Source organism: Asterias amurensis, chromosome 9 (assembly GCF_032118995.1).
Source record: "Asterias amurensis chromosome 9, ASM3211899v1".
NCBI lineage: Eukaryota > Metazoa > Echinodermata > Asteroidea > Forcipulatida > Asteriidae > Asterias > Asterias amurensis.
Window position 1 is genome coordinate 4,530,104 of NC_092656.1, and position 22,665 is coordinate 4,552,768.

Consider the following 22,665-nt stretch of genomic DNA (forward strand, 5'->3'; position numbering starts at 1 on the left):
TGCTCCAGAAGAAATTTACAATTTCCTCATATGGTGCCCTTTACCAAGGAGCAAATGCCTTGGTGCCCTTTTCCTTTCAAAAAAGAAGCTTACATATGCCTGTATGTCTGTAGATTTATAAAATCAGATCCAGCCCACATTGCATTTAATTGCAGCATGAAACATCTTCATCTTCAGTAAAAATGCCTGTGATTTTTTTCACAGGACTCGGGAAAGTACTGAGTATACAGTGCTACACACATAAGTGTATATTCTTAATTATATTCTTAATCCCCGATGCAAATTTAACGTCTATTAAATCTTCATTTAGACTCCCTAGGGGTGAATGAATGAGATCTCTATCTCAGGCGTCCTACTGTCACCCACGCTTTTATTTCCTCCCGGTCTGAAACACAAAAAGCTATCATCATACCTTTGTCCCGACTCTCCTTATCTCCACACTTCAAACAAAAACCAAAAATAATGAAATAAAAATTAATTAAATTTCTCGTCCGGTTGTTGTGGAATCCTGGAATGTTTACCGCCACAATACGGTCTGGCCTCGTGTTGTAATTAGAAGAAAAATATCTAATTAAGTACGGTTAATTAAGTGTTTTGAGTTGCGGATAAATCTTGCGAATGATTGCTGGTTTGTTTTGATGAGGGGGTGTGTGTGTTGATGAGAAACGATGCACACTCTGTTTTCATAATGTGAATTGATGGAGCATTTCCTTGGTACTTGAAATAATTACACCTTCTTCTGTATATATAACACATTATTATAATATCAAATGAAAGCCGACACACTGTGGACGGTGTTTTGTTTCCGATAAGAATTCTCAAGTGTGCTGCAGCTTCGGCAATTAACCAAGCTTAATGACCAAAATGCCAGCATGCAATATTTATTAAGTTTTAATTTGAACTACCTAAGGATAATTTTTCAGTCTCTATCAGATGTTTTATTTTTCTCGATCTATTCTGTTTTTATTCAATACTTATGCTGAGTGGGGAATTTTATTTCCATATGAACCCTTGTACTTGTAGAAGCCTGTTATCATAACTTGTCACCGGCCAATGTGTGTTTGAATGGACTCCTTAATTTCCCTTGACATGGCAGGCAAGAGATTGAAGATAAATCGAGGATAAGAAATGTCAGACTTTTTTATCTGACTTCAGAGCTTTTTTATGTCTGTCGGGCAAAAAAAAGACTGCTTTTATTTTCTTGAGATGTAAAGAAATCATGCTCTTTGATCTCAATTCTGGCTTTGAGGATATTGCTCCCACAGGCTACGTACTTAGAATCTAGACTTCCAGAGGTTACCAAAAGGTGGAAATGCAATAATTTTTTAACAGGCCTACTCAAATTTGGATGCTGGCTTGAGAGCTTTTTCTGTCAGCAATGACAGGCAATCATTTGATTTGCTTTTTTTTTTTAAAACATGAAGGCTATTTAGAGGTAATAGTGTTGTTGAGGTTTGCCTTCCTGTGTCGTTTTCGGTTGATGATGTGTTTTATTACTCTTATTGAGCACCAGACTCCAGCTCGAGTGTAGGTGCGAATCCTTATCTTGGCAGTTGTGTCCTTGAGCAAGATTTTACCAAAATTGCTTTGCTCTTCATATCGATTGGTACATTAAGCCATACATGTAGGTTCAATATGAAAACCAGATTGCCAAAATTTTTGGTGAGTAGTTATGGAATAGTCAACTTGTTTCAAACTAGATGGTTTTGAGCATAAGTACACATACCCAAGTGTCAATCTTATAAAAATCATACAAATACCAGACTACTGAAATTTCGACTTGGATTTGGTGAATGAAAAATCAATACTTAAACCAGAGTGCTGAAAGTTTGACTCATTTTGGTGAGTTACCATTGAATCGGAAGTATATTTCAAACTAGATGGTTCGTACATGTAGGCCCTACTAGTATCAATGTCATACCAACATTCCTTTATGGTTGAGAGATGTGTGGAACCCAATTACCTGAGCCCCCAGGTACTACACTGCCTCCAAACACTCCCTAGTGATGGGTGGTCCAAGGCTCTTCTCTACCCCAATCTGTACTTCTCTACCCCAATCTGTACTTCTCTACCCCAATCTGTACTTTACCTACCCCTCCACCCTAGAGTGACCTAGCTTCAAATCCAATTCACGCAGGGGCACGCTGGGCTAGATTTACTGGGCTTGTCTTGTTTTTCAATGGCTGTTCCCAGGTAGCGCAAGTGTTGAGCCCCATTTCTGAATTGTTATGTTTCTTAGAACTGCTTTTCTTGAAACATTGCTTCTTAGTTGTGTCAAAGCTGAAGTAAGGAACAACCATGAAGTTTTGTTAACAAGCTTGTGGTATTTTTAGGCTAATACAAAATTTAAATAATAATAATAATAATAATAATAAGACTTGTAATGCGCACATATCCACCCTGCTGGGTGTTCAAGGCGCAGTAAAACCAAAAACAAAACAAAAACAAAACACAACACAAAGAAAAACAGACACAACAAAATTAGTCATTGAAAACCTGTGACATAAGATAAGTTTTGAGAAGAGACTTGAATTTTGCAGTACAAAGACAAGATCAAAGATTAAGTGGTAGAGAGTTCCAGATGCGTGGCGCGGCTGAAGAAAAAGACCTGTCACCCCATGAGTGTCGAGACTTGGGTTCAATGAGGAGAAGCAAAATTTAGGTTAACTTAAAGTAAGTTCCATAGATGTTGTGACTCTACAAATCAGAACAGATAAAGCCTCACTCTTTAATTTGCCAGGCAAAAAAAAGAACAAAAAGTGGAGGGTTGGGGTTGGGGAAATTGTAAATTTATATAAATATCAGTTATGTGCTTGTGCAGCCATGTTTTTTATTTTTTCAAAATAGTTTTGGTTTGAGCCAAGAAAAGTTGAGTAGAGCTTGAACCTCAGACTTCAAGATTAACTTGCTGTGTCCACTAACTGAGCAGTGAGCTATCTAGCCATAATGTTTGCGGTCTCCCTATTTTGTTAATGTTTTGTTCAGTGGTGCAAGTCTGATTTATATTTCTCCATTAAAATCCTTCTAAACAAACCAAGGATGAGTTTTAAAAAAATTCTTACTCCCTTGTAGTTTAGTGAAAAACTGTTTTACATTTTATGTTATTGAAGGCAAGGAACATGACATAGATAGTTGCAGCCTGATGAAGTGTCACATGCACACAGTCGGTAAGCCAGAAATAGACGATAATTACACACTCAATGAGTAGAGCGCGCGGATGACTGCGTCTCCCACACTTCAATATTACACCGCTGTCCGTGTCCTGAATGTGGCAACATTCTCTGTTGTACTGAGAATGTTGTTTCTGCTTTGCCTGATCACATTTGTTGAAATCAATCAAATGTGGCTTTGATTTTTATTTCATACGAACCCTTCCGGGAAGCTGTAGATATGCTAATTCTAATGCTGCATAAATTTACACATATGTAAGGAAGAGTGCCCTGTTGAAAATTCTTTGATATTTAGACAAATGTTGGAGGCATGTTAGTGACCTTTGCCCAAATTGAATGTTGCAACGCTCCCTGATGTATTAAGATTTGTATTGACTGATCACCTTTATTGAAATCCATCCAATGTGGCTTTGATTTCTTTCATCTAAACCCTACCCCGGAAGCTGTGGGTATGCTAATTCTAATGCTGCAAAAATGTACACATGAAGGAAGACAATGTGGTTTTGAAACCTCTTTGCTATTATACAAATATTGGAGGCATGTTAGTGACCGCTGCCCAAATTGAATGTTGCAATGCTTCCTGATGTATTAAGGTTTGTATTGACTGATCATATTTATTGAAATCAATCCAATGTGGCTTTGACTTTATTCCATACACTGTTCCTATATTCCAAATATATGCTAATTCTAACGCTGCATAAATTTACACAAGTAATTTACACCAATGTGGTATTGAAACCTCTGTGATGTTATACAAACATTGAATGCATGTTGTGAGTGCATTATGGAAGAATGTAATGACGAGGTGAAATCTGGGTTATACCAAAGGAAAAAGCCAAAAACTGTCTTTTTAAACTAAGACTAAATCTTGAGCAGCTTCTGTCTGTAGTCCGACTGCTCTCGAAGTTCCCTCAACTCGCCAGCGTTTTCAAATATTACATCGTTTTGACAGGAAGTGCGCGCTTGAGGTGGGAGGGTCATTCTTGGCGAGATCTCCTTGCCTTTAACTTCTAGGCATTTATACTGGTGCCTGGATACAGTCTTTTATATTTTCCTTTTTTACACGATTAACTCAAACAAGAAATTTGAGTTCCCCTATGCCTGTGGGGAGCTAGAAACGGAATTACTCTTTGAATAACTGGCAGACTTTTATTTGATGGTCAGTCTAAGAAGTAATTTGCATATTCAATATGCATACACCCTGACAGTGTGCTGTTGTCTGTCTTGTTTGGGCCTAAGTACACATTTTGTGACGGTAAATTGAGAGTTTAAACATGGCTTTGTTTAGCTTCTCTGTAGTAACAGTTTTGATCACAGAGATATTGAAATTTTCTGTCAATGATTATAAATATTGTGCCCATATGTACATATAGGAGTATGTTTCTTGTACACTAAATCATCCATAGTAGCAGAGTGTTTTTTTGTAGTCGTCAGATAGTGACGGTATTGTGCCTTTGATGATACAAGATTGACACACAGTCAAAGTATGTCACGTATCGTGTATAGCCAAATGTTGTTTCTCGTTACACAAAAAACAATATTTGGCTAGAATATTTGATTAATTACACGTCCAACAGCACAATTTAGTGCCAATAACAGGACAAATAGGAAATGAGAAAAAAATTCTCAATTGTATTTTGTAGAGGTGAGAGGAAAAATCTCCACATGGGGAAAACCCAAACGCAACCAGGAAGGGACTGGGAACCCAATCCACATGCACGTCTCTGGTCTGAGGTGGGATTCGAAGCAGTGTCCACAGAGGTGAAAGGCAGGAAATACACCACTGATCCCAATGTGCTATAATTTGAAACTGGTAAAAAAAAAAAATTCACCACAGTACAGTGTATGTGACCTACATACATATATTTTATATTATTTGTAAAACAAATTGAAATCTTGCAGCTGCCTGCAGCTGCTATAGTGGTGTACAAAAGGGAAATATTTCATGATACAGGCATGGAATGTGGCACAATGACAGAGTTATCCTTGAGAAAGATATTTGGGTTATGAGGCCATCGCAGATTAGTCTTGTGAAAAAGTATAGGAAGTTTAACAAGCATTGGCAGCCATTTGGAATTCTTTTTTTTATTGAACCTCAATTTTGTCATTTTTAATTTGTCCGGTTATTGACACTAGATTGTTCTGTTTGATGTGTAATAAATGAAATGAATAAAAAAGGCGTTATTGTCAGCTTCTTTCTATGGTAAGAACCATACAAAAACAATATATTCACCCAATCATTCTGTAGATCTTAAGAGTAGTAATTCTACTTTAATTACTTCTTTAGAATTTTAAGTTTTTTTTTAAAGTTGTTCTTTTGTTCACCCCCCCTTTGTTTGTTTTCAACTAAGCTTACTAAACCTGCCTCAGATAACTAATATTAACACATTTTTGTTTGTTTTTCTAATTCTTTAGTTTAACCATGACTCTTAACTAGTGTTGTCAGAAGGTATTCCAAATTTTATGCGTCAAAACAATGTTCTCCTTTTAACAGTGGTCCGCTGGCTAAATGCTTTAGTAGAATACATTAGGACCAGTCAAAGTTCACTCCAAGTGGTCCAGCTGGCTAGTTCACTTTTTGTAAAGCATACTATTTAAAGAAGCTATGTCAGATTTTTGGCCGATTTGACCCAAGAATTTTGATTTAAAATTCAATAGGTATTTGGGTGGGGGTCGAGAAAGTTACAAGCTTTTGTTTGAGCCATTGCTCGTAAAAGTCCGCCAATTATTAGTAGCAGTGAAATAAAGTGCTCAAAATTTTTGTCGGGATCCCAACAATATATCACGTGACCAATTCTTATGTGTTTTATAAGAAACGTTTTAAATGTTTGTCATGGTTCCTGACCATTAAAAGTAAAAGTTAAACTTTTTTTCGTTAGAGCAGGTGATACTCTTTGAAATACCATTCACTCAAAAAAATCTATTATTTAATGTTTGGGGCCAAAAATCTGACATAGCATCTTTAATATGAAATATGGTCTTGTGAAAAGGATGGCAGACTCTTGAAGTGACAACCTAAGTGGACCTGATGGCTAATCACTGAAAAAATTAAGGGCAACTCTGCAAAAATATAAGTAAAATTGATATTGAAATAAGCTCATACTTTTATTTAAAATAATAAAAGGCAAATAACCAAGCTGTTCAAATAAGCATCGTATTTTCTTTAAAGCTGTTTTGAAAAGATAATTTGGAGTTATTACCAGAATGACAATGAATTGTGGCTTGTTTACGCGGGTAGTAATTTGTGTCTAACTGTTCCCTGTGGGTGTCTTAATTTGCAGGCATGGTACCCGGTGTGCTGGGGAGGTGGCAGCCCTTGCCAATAACAGTATATGCAGCGTTGGGATTGCCTACAATGCCAGGATCGGAGGTAAGTTCAGTGTTCTTGTTTTTGTGTGGCACGTCCTGGCTGAGCCCATAGGACTCAAGTTCTGATGGCATTGGCAGGCAGGCCTGATTCTTTTCGGAGGCAATGAAGACAATTGCCTCCATGCCCCCTGGTTTTGCCTTGGTGCCCTTGAAATGCTCGACAGTAGAATTTTACAATTTCCTCATAGGGTGCCCTTTTTAGCCTATACATCAAATTGGTTTGAAAGACTGCAGATAGAAACGTGTGTACTCTTCCTGGAGACTGTAGTTTTTCAAAAAGTGGATTAAAGTTCATATTTGAAAGACATTTTTCAACTGGGTTGCTTGGAGGACCTGTAGGCATGGTCTAATTGCTCCATAACCCTCATGCTGTCTGCAAGACATTGAAGTGGATTCAAGGTCGTGGGGGTCAAGTTGAATCAAAACATTCCTGAGAAGTAGAAAAAAATGCTGGGCCTCCAGCTTTGCTACTTGTCTGGTAGCACATTAGTTGGGACAGCAAGTGCTGCTTGGGGAGCTCATACATGTAAATGGGTTTTGCAGAGTTCTTGTTGTGACAGTCCTTGACTCATGGGGTGGGTGGTTGGAACTTTGTTTAACACAGTCACACTGAAGTTCCCTGTATACACACTGACACGAATATTCTTAATTCTCAATTTATACAAAGGGGGCCAGACTATTTTTGGTTACCTTCCAGCCTCAGTTTGGTTTCCCTTGGTTTGAATGGAAGAAAATCCAAAATGGCTGCTTTATGATGAAATTCTACTTTTCTTCTCATGGGTTTTCACTCCCAGCTGTCCCACAAAACTTTTTTTTTTTTTTCCTCTGTAAATTTTGGTTCAAATTCTAATTTTTTTTTAGTTTGATGAAATAAACGTTTCTCAAGGGTTTTTCCCTGATTTCTGGATTTTCTAAAAAAATTGCCTTTGAGCATTAACATTTAGTCTGTTAAGCTTTAGTCTTGGTATACACTACAAGACGTTGTTATTCACTATCACTCAACTAACGTGATCATGATCACCCACTCCACTTCTCCTTTCGCGCCGCGCACATTACTATTGAAAGATAGCTGGCGCTGTTGGGAATTTTCCAGATCACCCAACCACAGCACTAATGCAGAAACGCCCTCTATTGGTGGAAAAGTCACAACGCGTGTAGTGTAGAGTGTATGGTATTACCGTAAAGGTTTTACCTTGCACCAAGACTTAGTAAACCTTCTGAATTGTAACATCTGGAATCTGAGTCTAGATAGGAGGCCAGCAGTCCATTTTCAGGAATGTTCACATACGTCATATTTCATCCTTGAACTATACGTCTGATGTGATGTAGTTGTGGAGATTGTGGTCTTTCAGAATGATGAGCTGAAATATTGTGGTCTACGCTTGGTCCTTGGTAGTGCTGATTTTCCTGCCAAAAACATACTTTCAGTTTCAAATCCTGTCATGCTGTAGAAAGTTTGTTTTTCTTCTAAAAAGTCGTATGGTTTACAAATTAGAAGGGGGCGAGTCTACATAGGAGACGGACTTCCCACCCAGCGGAATTCTAAACCATCAGTTCCGTTGAATTACACGTAACTTCCTTAATTTGTAAACTTTTTCTGTGAATCCATTTCCAATTCCATCACCTATTTATGGTCGGGTCAAGAATGAAAGTGTGACGTGTTTCTGTAACACCTTTGAAGTTAATTGCTTTAGCTGCTGTATGTACATTTTGGGAAAATACTCGCTTCATGCACAACATTGGAAAGATTGAAGTGAAAAATGTTGACAGATTTGCATGTAACTTTACATTGGTATAAAGAGAGTCACTGTGGAAAACTTTCCCTAAAATTATGTGTGCCATTTTTGAGAAATGAGTGAACATGTGATCAAGAATTAGTTTGGATCTCATGACTTAAAAAAAACCCAAAACTTATATTTGTCGTTATTTGGAAGTACTTTTCTTTCAAGTCTGAATTTGGTGCTCTCTACTTTTGAGGCATCATTTGTTTTGGTCACTAGAAGTATGTACATGTACTTCACAGAGGCAGCAGAGGCACTAGCCTCCATGCCCCCTGGTCATTACAGGGTTCCCCTTTGAATTTGGTCTTGTAGAAGTTCCCTCATTAATGAGGTCCCCTTCACTAAGAGAAAAACTGATGGCAATTTCATGGCTCTGCTTATCTTAAGCAAAACATCTACACTTACAGAAGCAGGGAATTCCGCGCTTACATGTCTGTCATGCGTATTTCACGTTTGCTTGTGTGCATGCACACTCGGCTACTTAACTAGGCATTCTTTCCCCTTACACCGCTAGCTCAGAAAATTGCCGCTTGCACATAACGTGGTGGATGGTGATCGTAAGCGCAGAATCCGGCAGTAAGGAGAGCCATGAAATTAGGCCCTGGTAGTCCCCTGAAAAAAAAAGATGAAAAAAAGAAGAAAAAAGATCCTAATAGTTGCCCCGAGACTCTCATTGTGAGAGTTGGTCACATACGCCATCATAGTGTAGATTCGTACAAGGGTTTCTACTCGTGATTTGCAATAATGATGAGTGACTGTTGTGGGATGCCATCATTGAGGTTTAGATGTTGTTAGATGAACTCGTAGTCACGGGCAGATTCATCAAGTTACTGGACTCCAATAACTGCTTCACATCTAAAGGAATCGTACAGTGTTATTGGGTTTGAGGAAAGTACATGCATTCATTCAAAGTGTAACTCTGTGGTTCCTTATAAATGTTTCAGTCGTTTTCAGGGAGTCAGGGGCCTATTTTCATGGCACTGCTTTTAAAAGCAGAAAATATTGCTTACAATGTTCAGCTAAGCAATAAAGAACAGCATACCAGCCACATACGATACATGTGACATGGTATTTTGATTGATAACTTTAATATACTTGTAAGCAAAATTGTTTTTTGCTAAGCAAATGTTTATACTGAACATGTCGAAGCTTGATGAAAATGTGACCTGGTGAAAGTCGTTGAGAAAATGAGTAGAAAACTGTAGTTCAAAACCCAACGGTAGAAAACGGTAAAAATATTTAGTTTAAACGCCACATGGTTGTTAATTCATTGATTGAGTCTCATTAGCTGTGAATACTGGCCATTGACAAATGAATGTCAATGGCGTGCTTTAAAAACAATTTGTCTTATATCCCAGTGCTGTATAACAAACTTTTCAATGGAAATGTTTTTCAAGATAATTTATAGCATTTAAAACTTTATAATAGCAAGTACATTGCAGGTTAGAAATCCTTGGTTTATCTTCCATCCATACTTTAAAAAATTCCTTCAATATAAGTCTGTCTTTGTTTGAACTACAGGGCAACGATTCCGTCATTTACTTTGTAAAAAAACAATTTCATGACAAAGTTACTTGTACTTCCCTTCCACAAGGTAAACAGAAATGAATGAATTACAAAACAAATTTGTGGAGGAAAATACCAATTATACAGTGAGACATGCCCCCCAGTCTTACCTTTTAACCTTTCAAATGTCTAATTTGCATTCATTATCCCGCAGAAAAATGGAATAAATATGTTTGGCTCATACAACACCGGCTTGTCGGTTTTCAAAATTCTTACAAAAGCTTGTCGGTTTAGTGACATTAAACCTTTTTTTTTCACTCACAAAATGGCCGGCCGACACATTTTTGAAGACAACCGGCTGGGGTGTTTTAAAAAAAAAAAACATTTTCATCTCAGATCGTTTAAAAAACAAACAACAGAGGCGACTTTTAAAATGGAAGCGGGTTGCTACAAATACACATGTTTTTTCCCCTGCCTTATCACCCCTCCTCCATTCCTGTAATTACAAACTTATACATGGCAAATGGACAAGGTTCATGGGTGTAGTATTGCCACACACCCTTTAAACCAGTCTAATAACGTGTTTTTATTGGGAGGGGTGTGATGACTATACAGGTTATTACATTTCAGATTTATCTTCTGGCATAAACGGTGTTGTGTTTTTCATCTCTCCTTTATATGCTGTGTATTTTTTCATTTGCCAAATTGATTTTAGGAAAGGAATTTAATGAAGCATGAAATGCTGCTCTATAATGAAAATTTTAATTCACATTTTTCTGGTTTGTTCTTGGAGTGTTTACTGTACATGAACCTGCAACGCTTGGGCAAATATTAATAAAACGTTTGAGCCGAAAGGTTTTTTATATAACATGCATTGACAGTGCTTGTTCAAGCTATGCCAAAGAGTGGTTATTTTTCCCCTTGGCCACAAATAATGCATTGGATGAGGGATTTCCATATGAATGGTTTTACCCCCTTAACAGACTAGGCCTGTTTGCTTAATACACATACCAAAATCCTTCAGAAGTAGTCATGTACATTAGAAAGTTAAAAGCTCAAAGGCCCAAATGATGTGTATTGGCCCAATACGCTAGCTGGTGCATGGGGGGAACACTGACAACGTTAAGCCAAATATGAATAAAAAACATGTTTAGCGTGCCAAACAAGGGATATTGACCCTATTCACCTGACGTCATCATTAGAATAATCTTGGATGCGCCGTTTTGGTGGTCAATGTCAATGTGCGTTTTTCAGTGAAGTGCGCATTTTAGGTGACGCGGCGTTTACATGTAGCCCTATTGCCCACCAAAAATGGTTAGCGTGGCACAGTCTCCGCGTGTGATGTGCGTGCAAGGGGTCAATAGGCCTATTTTAACGATCTCAGTAAAGAAAAATAATTTTGATACTTTCTATCTTATTATGACAAATAAAAAGCTTACATTTGATGTTTCAATGGTTGTTCATCGACTGAATGTAAAGTTTGAAAGTAAGAACTTAGTCCCAAGTTACAACAAATGCACATTGCATCCCAAATACTTTTGGAATTGTTGTCTTGATGACACCAATGTATGATATAAGTTAAGCCCCCAAGTCAAATTTTCAGCTGTTGGCTCGTCATCAAGGGGGAAACCATCAGCAAGAATTTGAATTGATGACAACAATTAGCGCGTCTGCCAAAGTAAAAAAAAAAAAAGGTACTGACATTTGCAGTAAAGATGCCTCATGTCTTTGAAGGATGCCAGTTCAGGACCTTATTGCTGCAATGTTCCTATAATATGGAAACTATATATCAGTTTTGGTCCTACAAGATTTTTGTGGTCAAGGCAGGTATGCTATGACATTTTTTATTCATGAGACGGTTGTTATAGCACCTTTTAAGGGTTTAGGCAAAATGCTCCCAACTATGCCAGAATCAACGGGGCGAAAACCCTTCTCTTAGCAATAAGTGTAACTGCGTTCTTTTACAATCGTTAACACACGGGACCTTTGATTTGAATGGTAGAAAGACTTTAGGCCGTGTCCGAAACGGCGACTTTGGCTACAGCTCTGGCTGGAGCTATGGCTAGATCGCACGCATCTGCCTATTCTTCAATAATTACAGAAGCGCTGATCTAGCCGTAGTTGTAGCCGAAGTCGTCGTTTCGGACACGACTTAAGATTGATGAGAGTTAAGTTAAAGGCAGGTTCATAGATTGGTAAATACTGCAAAAATTAATTATCATAAAAACTTAAGCCTATTTGAGAACATGTTTTGAGAAAAGGATTCCCCTTCAAAGGAATAAAGTTACATGGTTGGGGTAATTTTTTTCTCCGAAACATTTGCATGCATGAATTGCTTCTCAGATTTCCTAGGGTCGGTATCCGTTCCCGGATACTGCAGCCAGAGGTGCGGTTTGTACTCGCTGTCAACTCGCTAAACGAGGATGGATTTGGTGTCCTTGTGCAAAATACTGTGACAGTTTTTTGCAGTTTTCCCTCTGCAAGTAGATACTAGTCAGCTGAAACTTTCACATAGTGCATTTATTTTGGGATTTGATGCATTGCATGGTGAGGTATGGTTTGCGTTGTGTTTTTCTACTTGCCAGGTAGATTTTGTTCTTTAGAGAACTGTCCTGCTATATGTTCTACTATCGGGGAGTAGATTTCTCGATTTCTTGGAGACTTCTCAGGTCTGAAAAGAACTGTCCTGCTTTTTAACTACCACTTGGGCGGAAGGTAGCAAATCCACTGAGACTACTACTCTAGCTTACTGTAAAGTATTCTTTATAATTCGGCTTAAAAATCCGCATTAAAATGACAAACACCAATCTATTACCCCTACCTTTAAGCTAGAACATGGAGAGAGAGAAAGGGGGAGGTACACACATCAAGACTGCGTGTAGATTACATGAATCTATCACCATTTGCTGTAAGAACCTCTCGGGAATCAACCCTACAAATAGCCTACCTCCTAAGACACTTGGGGGGATTTAAATATTAAATACATGTCGAGAATTAGTTATTGCATACTTACTATGGTACCAACATTCCCTGCATGCAGTGGGTACTCGTGTATTTATTAATTTTTATTGGCCCATTTATCTGTCTATAAGTCGTAAAGAGTGCAGTAAAAAGCTGGGATCAAGTACATGTGCTTACTGTTAAAGCTAAACCTTTAGGATAATCAGAAATGGAAGAAAGATCTGAAGGTTCTAGAATATGCATTTATTGTCAGTAAACCATTTATAATACGAATTTGAGATTAATAGCCTACTTGTTTTGTTTCATTCTACTGTTAACTGTTTTGAGGAATCGGTAATTCATATTCCACTATAAAATGCCTGTTTTATTTTTTATTTTAATCTGGTTTTGTTTGATTACTGTTTTTTGTTTTTCTGCTTTACTTTACACTTTATTACGCATTGTGTAAAGAGTGAAAAAAATCTTACTTGAAATGGTTTAAAATAGTTGCAATATTGTTGCCTGAAATGCTACAGCTTTTGAGAAACTAGTAGTAAAACAATTAGTTTTCATCTCGCGGGACCAGAACGTCAACAGTGACACAAGTTTTTCTTATTTATTGCGGTCCTTATGACCAATTGAGTTTAATTTTCACAGGTGTATTGCATGTGTATACCGTCGTGGGTTAAAAAGTGTGGATACTGGTCTTTGAAACGTAACGATGCATGCTGTTGGTGTGCTTTTTAACGCAAAAACTGTTGTCTGAAAAATTATGAATCTCAATTCACTTTTCCATTTGAAAGGTCTTTTTTGGTAGCGGCTTTATTGTTTGACTCAGAACACCCAGGGTGTTCCTGACAAAACGTGATGCTGTATTATCCCTTTGAATAAACACTCATGTGGAAAAACATTAGTTCTGACAATGCTCGCTGGTTTCGCAATGTTAGGAAATGGGGGGGGGGGGGTCGGAAAAACAAACTCCCTCACACTCCTGACGATTCATATGTAATGACGGGTTTCAAAAGAAAAGGATCTTTAAATAATTTTAAACAAATATTAGGTGTCCTATTATTCTTTTAGGGGGGATATAGAAGGCACCCCCTGTGGGCCACCTGTTTATCAGTTAAGCTCTTAGAGCAGCGTTTACCTGTGCAATTACCCGGCTGGGGATAGCTGACTTTTTGAGACCCCAGTGTGCCCCTCTTTGATTCCTGATTATTGGATTTTAAAACGTTAAGAATTCTTTCCCGCTCTGACTGGAAAAGAAAACACAAAACGTCAAGCTGTTTAAAACATCACATCCTGCGGAATCAATTGGGTTGCATAATTGCCGGCGAGGTGTAAATTAGATTGCAATTAGGCGGAGGTTTCTAGAGTTAATTGAGTCATGGGGATTATGCTGAGAGGCCTCCTTGGTTTACCGCGCACCTTGCCTCTTATGGACAATGCTGAGTGCCAGCATGGCTTGATCAACAGCGGTACGGGTCATTATTTGGTGAAGTTTGTGGAACCACCATCAGGCCTGTGTTTTCATAATTTTTGAAAGGGGCTAGGCAACATGGCATCTTCTCTTTGGTAATAAAGCGCTATGAGAAATTGTTACTTTCTACTGGAGCATTTCTAGGGCACCAAGGCAATGCCAGGGGGGCATTGTCTTGAGTTGCCTTTGTAAAATATCAGGCCTGCACCATGTGTGTAGGTCTGTGGACTGTATTTAAAATTTGAGATATATGGTATTTATAATTATCTTTATAATAATGCATAGCGCTTTTCACACTCAAAAGGCATCTCAAAGCGCTTGTTATTTATGGTTTAAATTATAAGACCCATTTGACATGTATGTTACAATTTATTAGGGGAAAAAGTATTGAGTATACCGTGCTTACTTTACACCGTCGGTGTTAGGGTAAACCAAATATGATTGGTAATAAATGAAGAACATGATAGATCCCTAGCATGTGACGTCACAAGCTCAAAAATCACCCTCATACGGTACGGGTCAAAAAGCGCCCTCACTGGGGTCAAAGGAGGCAAATCATGAGACGATAGCTGTTCTTTGTGCATATAAAAAAACGTGCACGTGAGCTCAGCGTCCCTGTAGCGTTTTGTATTATGCAAGGTGTCTATCGCACATTGGAATTTTTATCAACTTGATACCATCACTCCTGTCATGAGATTTAGTTCTAAATTGTTGTTCAATAAATGTGTTTTGTTTGTGATCCTAGGGGTACGTATGCTGGATGGAGACGTAACAGACGCAGTAGAGGCTAGATCGTTAAGCCACAAGCCGCAGCATGTAGACATTTACAGTGCAAGCTGGGGACCTGATGATGATGGCAAGACGGTGGACGGCCCTGGAAAACTGGCTAAGAAGGCGTTCTGTGAAGGCGTTACAAAGGTATTTAATGTTGAGATAGATGGGATTTGGGTTGAAGAGACAAAATGTTGGTTATAAGTGAATATTCTGTGCTGGCAAAGAAAGCATTCTGTGTTGGGAAAGAAAGTATTCTGCGCTGGAAAAAATCTACTTTGCCAGCTGGGGACCTGATGATGATGGCAAGACTGTGGACGGCCCGGGTAAACTGGCTAAGAAGGCGTTCTGTGAAGGCGTTACAAAGGTATTAATGTTGAGATAAGGGGATTGGGGAATACAGAATGATGGTTATTAGAGAACGAAAGTGCAAAATATTCTGCGCTGGCAAAGATGGCATTCTATGCTGGCTAAGAAGGCATTCTGTATTGGAAAAGAAGGCATTCTGTATTGAAAAAGAAGGCATTCTGTATCGGAAAAGATGGCAAACGGAAATAATGGAACAGTTTCTTGCCGTTTGTAAACTTCAGCTGAAACTTTCACAGGTAATTTGTTATGTATCTTTATCAAAAAGTTTGCCTATAAATCAGTATTACATTGACAAAAAAACAAATCTATGACTACCTTTTTAATGCTCATTTTGTCCAGGCAGTCTTCAAACAATCAGGTCCCAAAATGTCAACATCTGACATCTGGTTGTTGGCTTTTTTTGTTTTTTCGAAAAACAAATCATACAATGGAGAAATTGAGCACAACAGGTGAACCTGAGTCTCCTAAGCCCCTCATCACTCCAATATACATACCCTCAAAATGAAAAGGGGCGAGAAAAAAACAAACAGAAGGGGGGAAAAAAAGCAACTTACTTTGGAATGAAATCTTGTGCAAATAGTATTTGCTGATGGGCATACGGTGGGTAGAATCCGATATTAATGCCTAAATCTGCGACCAGGATGCGGGGGGATTAGGGAGTTATTGGCACTTTGTAGTGTGCCCTCCTTGTTCGTTCCTGTTTGCTGCTCTTCAGTTTGAGTGCTGGATTTTGTGTTTATGGGTTGCTTGTCGCTGCGGGCTGCTGGGGTTTTTACTCTCACTGTCGATGAAATCAAATTCCCCTCCCCAAGAAAGAGATATAATATATTTTCAGGGTTTACCTTTTTTTCAGGGACTACTCAGTAGGATAAGTTAGCTTTTCATTTCAATGGTCCGCTGGCTTTTGCACATATGTCTGTTATTCATATTAAAGGTAGTGGACACTATTGGTTATTGTCAAAGACTAGCCTTCACAGTTGGTGTATCTCAACATAAGCATAAAATAACAAACCTGTGAAAATTTGAGCTCAATCGGTCATTGAACTTGCGAGATAATAATGAAAGAAAAAAACACCCTTGTCACACAAAGTTGTGTGCGTTTAGATGGTTGATTTCGAGACCTCACATGTCAAGTTCTAAATGTGAGGTCTCGAAATCAAATTCGTAGAAAATTACGTATTTCTCTAAAACTATGGCACTTCAGAGGGAGCCGTTTCTCACAATGTTTTATACCATCAACCTCTCCTCATTACTCGTCACCAAGTAAGGTTTTATGCCAATAATTATTTTGAGTAATTACCAATAGTGTCCACTGCCTTTAAAAAGGTATGGGCTTTAATACTGAACTATCCAGCCGGAGCGCTTGGAGAGAATTTCAACTGGTCTTCGGGTGTTTAAACTGACATTTTAAACCACTGGACTGGGGAAAACGCTGATTTGTGAAATATACAGAAGACAAAAGAAATAATCACAGAATATAGGGAGTGAGAAATTTCAGTCTTTCATTCGAATGCAGACATTTTGGTAAAGAAAAAAAATCATTTTATTTTCATCGGGTGAGAATACTTTATACTCTTTGATTTACTTCTTAAGCACCAAGGATTAAAGTGCCTGAAAGCTATCTATAACAGTACAACATTTGGATCCTTGAGACAGACTTTTTGACAGCAATGACTCTCATCTGTGAGAATAGTCAAAATAGGATGACAACTCTCAAAATAATTTCAGGGCAAAGTGAAGTTGGGGTAAGATTAAGTGAAAACAATTTTTTTTTATAGAATTTGTTCAGTGACTGGCCCCCCTAGAACAACAGACAATCCACGGCGGCACGTGTGAGCAAGAACATGCGCAAAGCATATGCATGTCGGACTTTATATTGTCAGACTTCTGGTTGCGCATTGGGTTGTTATGTGTCAACACGCAATGGGGCGGAGCTTAGTGGATCAGTCTATTGACATCCAATGTGATAAGTTTTAGCTCTAAGATACTTAGTTGCCTTGGTAGCCCATGAAATGTTGCAGTAGAAATTTACTTAATTTTCCTCATAGGGGTTCGCCTTGGTGCCCCTTGCTCTTTCAACAATGAAGCATTAGGTCTGCATGTACTAAATTTTGACGTACATTTAACATTACACCCTCCCTTAAAGGCCCCAGGCAACGCTGTCAATGCGAGCAGCTGATAATGCCCCCATTTTATGAAGACGTCGTGCGGGTAAAAGATACCCACATTCAAGGGGAGCTGCAAAGCCTGCATCGCTTTATCAATCAGTGGCAGTAAGCCTGTGCCAAAACGTCAAAAGCGAACAGCATAAGGTTCAACCTGATGGTGCTGAGCGTCAACCCCCTTGGGTGGGGGTGGTGGTGGTGGGGGGGGGGGGGGGGGGGGGGTAAACTATGAGTAGTTCCAAGTAATACCATGGACTAAAACACTTTCCAGATACAAAATAGTAATCTGTGCTGTTTTTAAAAATAGCGCATTAAACGTCTCAAGCAGAAACTTCTATCAGTTTCATTCTTATGCTGGAGTTATTTTGTGACAGTAGTCTGTAATAGATGGTGAAATATTGATTGTTTTTTATGGATTCATTCATACCCTTCAGTTTCTAGAAAATGTGTTAAAGCTTTTATTTTGAAAGTGCTCCATTTTTGAAATATTTTCCACAGTTTGGTCTGCAATAGTTACTTCAAAATCAGCTCAAAGGCCACTGTTTTATTATTCCTTTTAATTTGACTCTTAATTTTAAGCCTGAGGCCAACAGTAAATTGTCAAAGACTGGTATCTGCACTTTTGGTAACCCAACATGTGAATTTAAACAATCCTGTGAAAGTGTAAGCTCAATCAGTCATCAGAGTCACTAGTGGAAAAAAAACCTTTTATAGATTTCCCTGATCAAACATCAGGTTTTATGTGTCGGAAATTCAAAAGTAATTATTTTACTTATTTTTAGCTTCATTAGTTGTCAAGTTTTTGAAAAAAAGTGAAAATCATAGAGCAATGTTTTCAGGAAAGTCAAGTAAAATCTGTTTTTCATCATGTTCATGCTAAATTAAACTTTGTTTCAATGGGAAAAGTTATTTTCGTGAAACTGTTTCACTAATTTCTCAAAAACTAAACCACCTCAGCAAGTAATATTTTAAGGGGAGGCTTTCTACCATCATTATCTTTAAACCATGTAATTTAGTGTAAATCTGTGGACATTTGTGTTTTGTGTCGTACCAAAAATACCCAAACCCTTCTAGCAACTTCATGACATTTTTCTTCATTTCCGTTTGTCCTCATTTTTTTTCCTCGGCTACCTAGGGTCGTCATGGACTTGGCTCGATCTTCGTCTGGGCTTCTGGTAATGGCGGCCGGGCCAAAGACAGCTGCAACTGCGACGGTTACACTAACTCCATCTACACCATATCAGTCAGCAGTGTGTCAGAGGGAGGCAAGATTCCCTGGTACTCGGAACCATGTGCATCAACGTTAGCAACCACGTACAGCAGTGGGGGTCCTAATGAAAAAGAAGTTGTAAGTGCCCCCTTACCTTCAAATACATGGAATTCAGAATCATTAGTGATTTTAATTTTTTATATATATTTTTTTTAGATTTTTTACCAACCCATCCACCCCATTTTTTATTTATTTTGAAAATAATATTGATAGCCTGTTATGCCTCAAATAACAGGGTTGTACGACCAGGCCTGATACTTCACGGAGGCAACGGAGGCGATTGCCTCCGTTGCCCCTTGCCATTGCCTTGGTGCCCTTGAAATGCTCCAGTAGAATTTTACAATTTCCTCATAGGGTGCCCTTTGCCAAAGAGAAAATGCCTTGGTGCCCTTACCCTTTCAAAAACGAAGCATACAGCCCTGTACGACAAATAGAAATGCCATTTATTCTGAGAGGCTCGATTGCTGTTAAATTCCAATTTTCACCTTTAGAGGCGGGTGGATAATATCGCATCTGTCTGAATTAGATGCGTCTAAGCTGCTTCCTTAATGGGGTACAATTCAATTATAGTTTCCCTCTCGAAAGTGATTATAGCTCAGACAATGTTAAAGAGACTGGACACTATTGGTAATTGTCAAAGACCAGTATTCTCTCTTGGTGTATCTCAACATATGCATAAAATAACAAACCTCTGAAAATTTTGGCTCAATTGGTTATTGGAGTTGCAAGAAAATGATTGAAGAAAAAAACACCATTGTTGTACAAATTAGTGTGCTTTCAGGTAGAAGTAAAAGGCTTCTGGCTAGAAGTTATTAATTATTTTAGTGATGATTTACCTCTTTCTCAAAAACAAGGTTACTTCGAGGGATTCGTTTTTCACAATGTTTTATACTATCAACAACTATTGGTTGCTTGTTACCAAGTAAGGTTTTATGCTAATATATATATTTTGAGTAGTTGCCAAATGTGTCCAGTCCAGTTTAAGTTATACTCTTTATAACAGACTCTGGAAGGCAGGCATTTAGTCAGTCGGCGTGTTAATCTCGGCCTTTAAATCAAGAGTTGATTTGATTTGTGAACCCCCTTGCAATAGATTGAGTTATTGGGTTTTGCCACATTTGCATTGGCTGATCATTCAAACTGACTTTAACGTTTTCAAATCAAACAAAATGTAAAGAAGCTTCCCCCATTTTGATCTTTTAATAATAATAATGACAATATTAGAATCTTATGAAGTACACGTATCCCTACCAAAGCAGCTTGATCAAAGAGAAATATTTGTAAAACAGTTTTTTTTCTTCAAAGTTATTACTGTTTCAAGTAGCAGCTTATAAAAGTTAGTATAAAGTTGCTGCTCTGCACTCAGCAGCCAGTGCCAGAAACACCAGCGCAAAACCCTGTTTTTTAGCGATAATTGTAGCTGGTTCTTTAACGCGCATTACAAAGCGCATGAGCCTACAATGTAATACGGTCACTGTGTCAGTGGGTTTTCCCCCGATGAATGTGCTAAGCACAGAGTGTATAAACATGTTTCGGTGAAGTGTAACAATATAATTTTTGTTGGTTTTGTTTTTCAGATAACAACAGACCTTAATCTAGGATGTACAGATCGCCACAGTGGAACTTCGGCATCGGCACCGCTTGCTGCTGGGATGTGCGCCCTCGCACTGCAAGCAAAGTAAGTCAACTCTCGCACCGTTTAAAAGATTTGCATCAATTTACATGGGATGGATTGTTGGGGTCTTTGTGTTTGGAAAATGTGGCGATGTATTGGATGGTAATAATCAAATGATATATTAATACTTAGTTCTTGTATTCAGTGAGTTAGATTTGCGGTGACACCATGTAAGAAATCTCTTCTGTGAGTAGTGGTGGCTCTGAGAAGAGCAGGGCCCAATTTCATAGCGCTGCTAAAGCACAAAAATTTGCTTAGCATGAAATTTCTTCCTTGATAAAAACAGGATTACCAAGCAAATTTCTACGTGATTTTCAGGATAAGCGAACAACAGCTAAGTACTAGTAGGAATCATCATTGAACAAATGAAAATTTGGTTGGTAATCCTGTATTTATCAAGGAAGAAATTTCATGCTAAGCGAATTTTTGTGCTTAGCAGCTCTATGAAATTGGGCCCTGGTTTGTTCTGCTCAACGTTTTAAATCAGTATGCTCTGATCGTCTTCTGGGGAATGGTGCTCAGAGCATACTGATAGAGAGAAGACAGTCGGAGCTCACAGATTGAAATGTCGAGCAGAAACGCCCCATCTCAAGGATAAAGCAACAACGGTTTGCTTAAGGACACAAGTGTCACAACCAGGACTCGAACCCATACTCTGCTGAACAGAAACACCAGAGTTTGAGTTTGGTGCGCTTGTCCATTTAACCACCGCACACAACTAAACTATTCTTTTGTGTCTTTATGTAGCCCTCATCTGACATGGAGAGATTTGCAGCACATTATTGTCATGACGTCTAGATCAGATCATCTAGACGCAACAGACTGGCTCACCAACGGCGCAGGCTACAAAGGTAAACTTTAACTACCAATGGCATGTTTTTTGTTGACTTGTTGTTCTCTGCAAGACAATTTACAGTTGCGACTTTTGAGATGCTCCCTAATCTTTGAAATGAAAAGAAAAAATGAATGATGTACAATACTGTATTTTATACTTTATTTTTCAAACCAAACCCTGCCTTCATTTTCCCGGCCTGTTTGTTTGTTTCTCCTTGCAGTGAGCCATTCTTATGGATTTGGTTTAATGGATGCTGACGCTATGGTGACCATGGCCAGGACTTGGAATCGAGTGCCAGAGCAGCATATATGTTCAGAGAATGCCTTAGCTCAACCAAAGTAAGTGTTATTACTAAAAAAGATAGTTCAAGAAATAAACTGCAAGGGAAACCGCAACATTGAGGACTGACCACTGGACCAAGGTGACCCCAGTGACCCCATGATACTTCTGTCAAAGAGGCTTAAGGTGGATAAGGAGTGTTTTCTTGTCCTAACAGGGCCCAATTTCATGGCTCTGCTTACCGTTAGCAAAGAATCGGCAACTACGGAAGCAGGAAATTCTGCGCTTACGGCAAGATATTTCTCGGGGAATTTTTGCTTGTGCGTACTCCACAGTACAAGGCATTCTTCACTTACACAGCTTGCGCAGAAATTTGGCACTTGCAAAAGCGGAGAATTGGGATCGTAAGCGCAGAATTCGGCATTAAGCAGAGACATGAAGTGGGGCCCTGATTAATAACTTGCTGCTGATTTCTATCAAGCAAGGACAAGTGATTAATTATGGACTCATAGCTTGACGTTTATTCTCTCTCTCATCTTGTCAATTTCTCCAGGGCAATTCCAGCAAGAGGTAACCTAGTGATAAGATTCAACACCTCTGGATGTAGCAATACTCCCCAGTACGTCCAGCATGTCGAGGTGGTGCATGCCCGCATCACCCTCAACTTCAACCACCGCGGTGACCTCAACATCAAGCTGACGTCCCCGTCGGGCACCACGGCCACGCTGCTGCCCACCAGGCCAAGGGACAGCTCCCCCGAGGGTTTCTCCAACTGGGAGTTTATGAGCACCCACTCGTGGGGGGAGAACCCAGCGGGGGTTTGGACGCTGGTGATTCAGAACCACGGCAGCGCCTCAAATCATGGTAAGGGCTGGAGTGCTTAGTGCAATATTAAGCGCAGACTTTACAGAATAAACCCAACGCAAAACGTGCAGCGCATAAACACGCGCGTATCCTGTTCGCCATTTTGGGGGTCAAGGCCTGCCCAAAAGGATGGTACATGTGTTTACAAGGGCATTGGTGTGTAAACATGTGTACCATTTTTTATTGCACAT

General features: G+C 38.9%; 1 protein-coding gene across 1 annotated transcript in view; it reads left to right on the plus strand.

Annotated features, from left to right (window-relative positions):
• Window positions 1–22,665, plus strand: part of LOC139941322 (furin-1-like) — a 56,986-nt gene that overhangs the window by 25,793 nt on the left and 8,528 nt on the right. Inside the window, exons 7-13 of the mRNA XM_071937755.1 lie at window positions 6,452–6,540; window positions 14,992–15,164; window positions 18,687–18,899; window positions 20,399–20,499; window positions 21,244–21,347; window positions 21,552–21,669; window positions 22,164–22,474. Coding sequence (XP_071793856.1) covers window positions 6,452–6,540; window positions 14,992–15,164; window positions 18,687–18,899; window positions 20,399–20,499; window positions 21,244–21,347; window positions 21,552–21,669; window positions 22,164–22,474 — 1,109 coding nt within the window. The remainder of the gene's footprint in view (window positions 1–6,451; window positions 6,541–14,991; window positions 15,165–18,686; window positions 18,900–20,398; window positions 20,500–21,243; window positions 21,348–21,551; window positions 21,670–22,163; window positions 22,475–22,665) is intronic.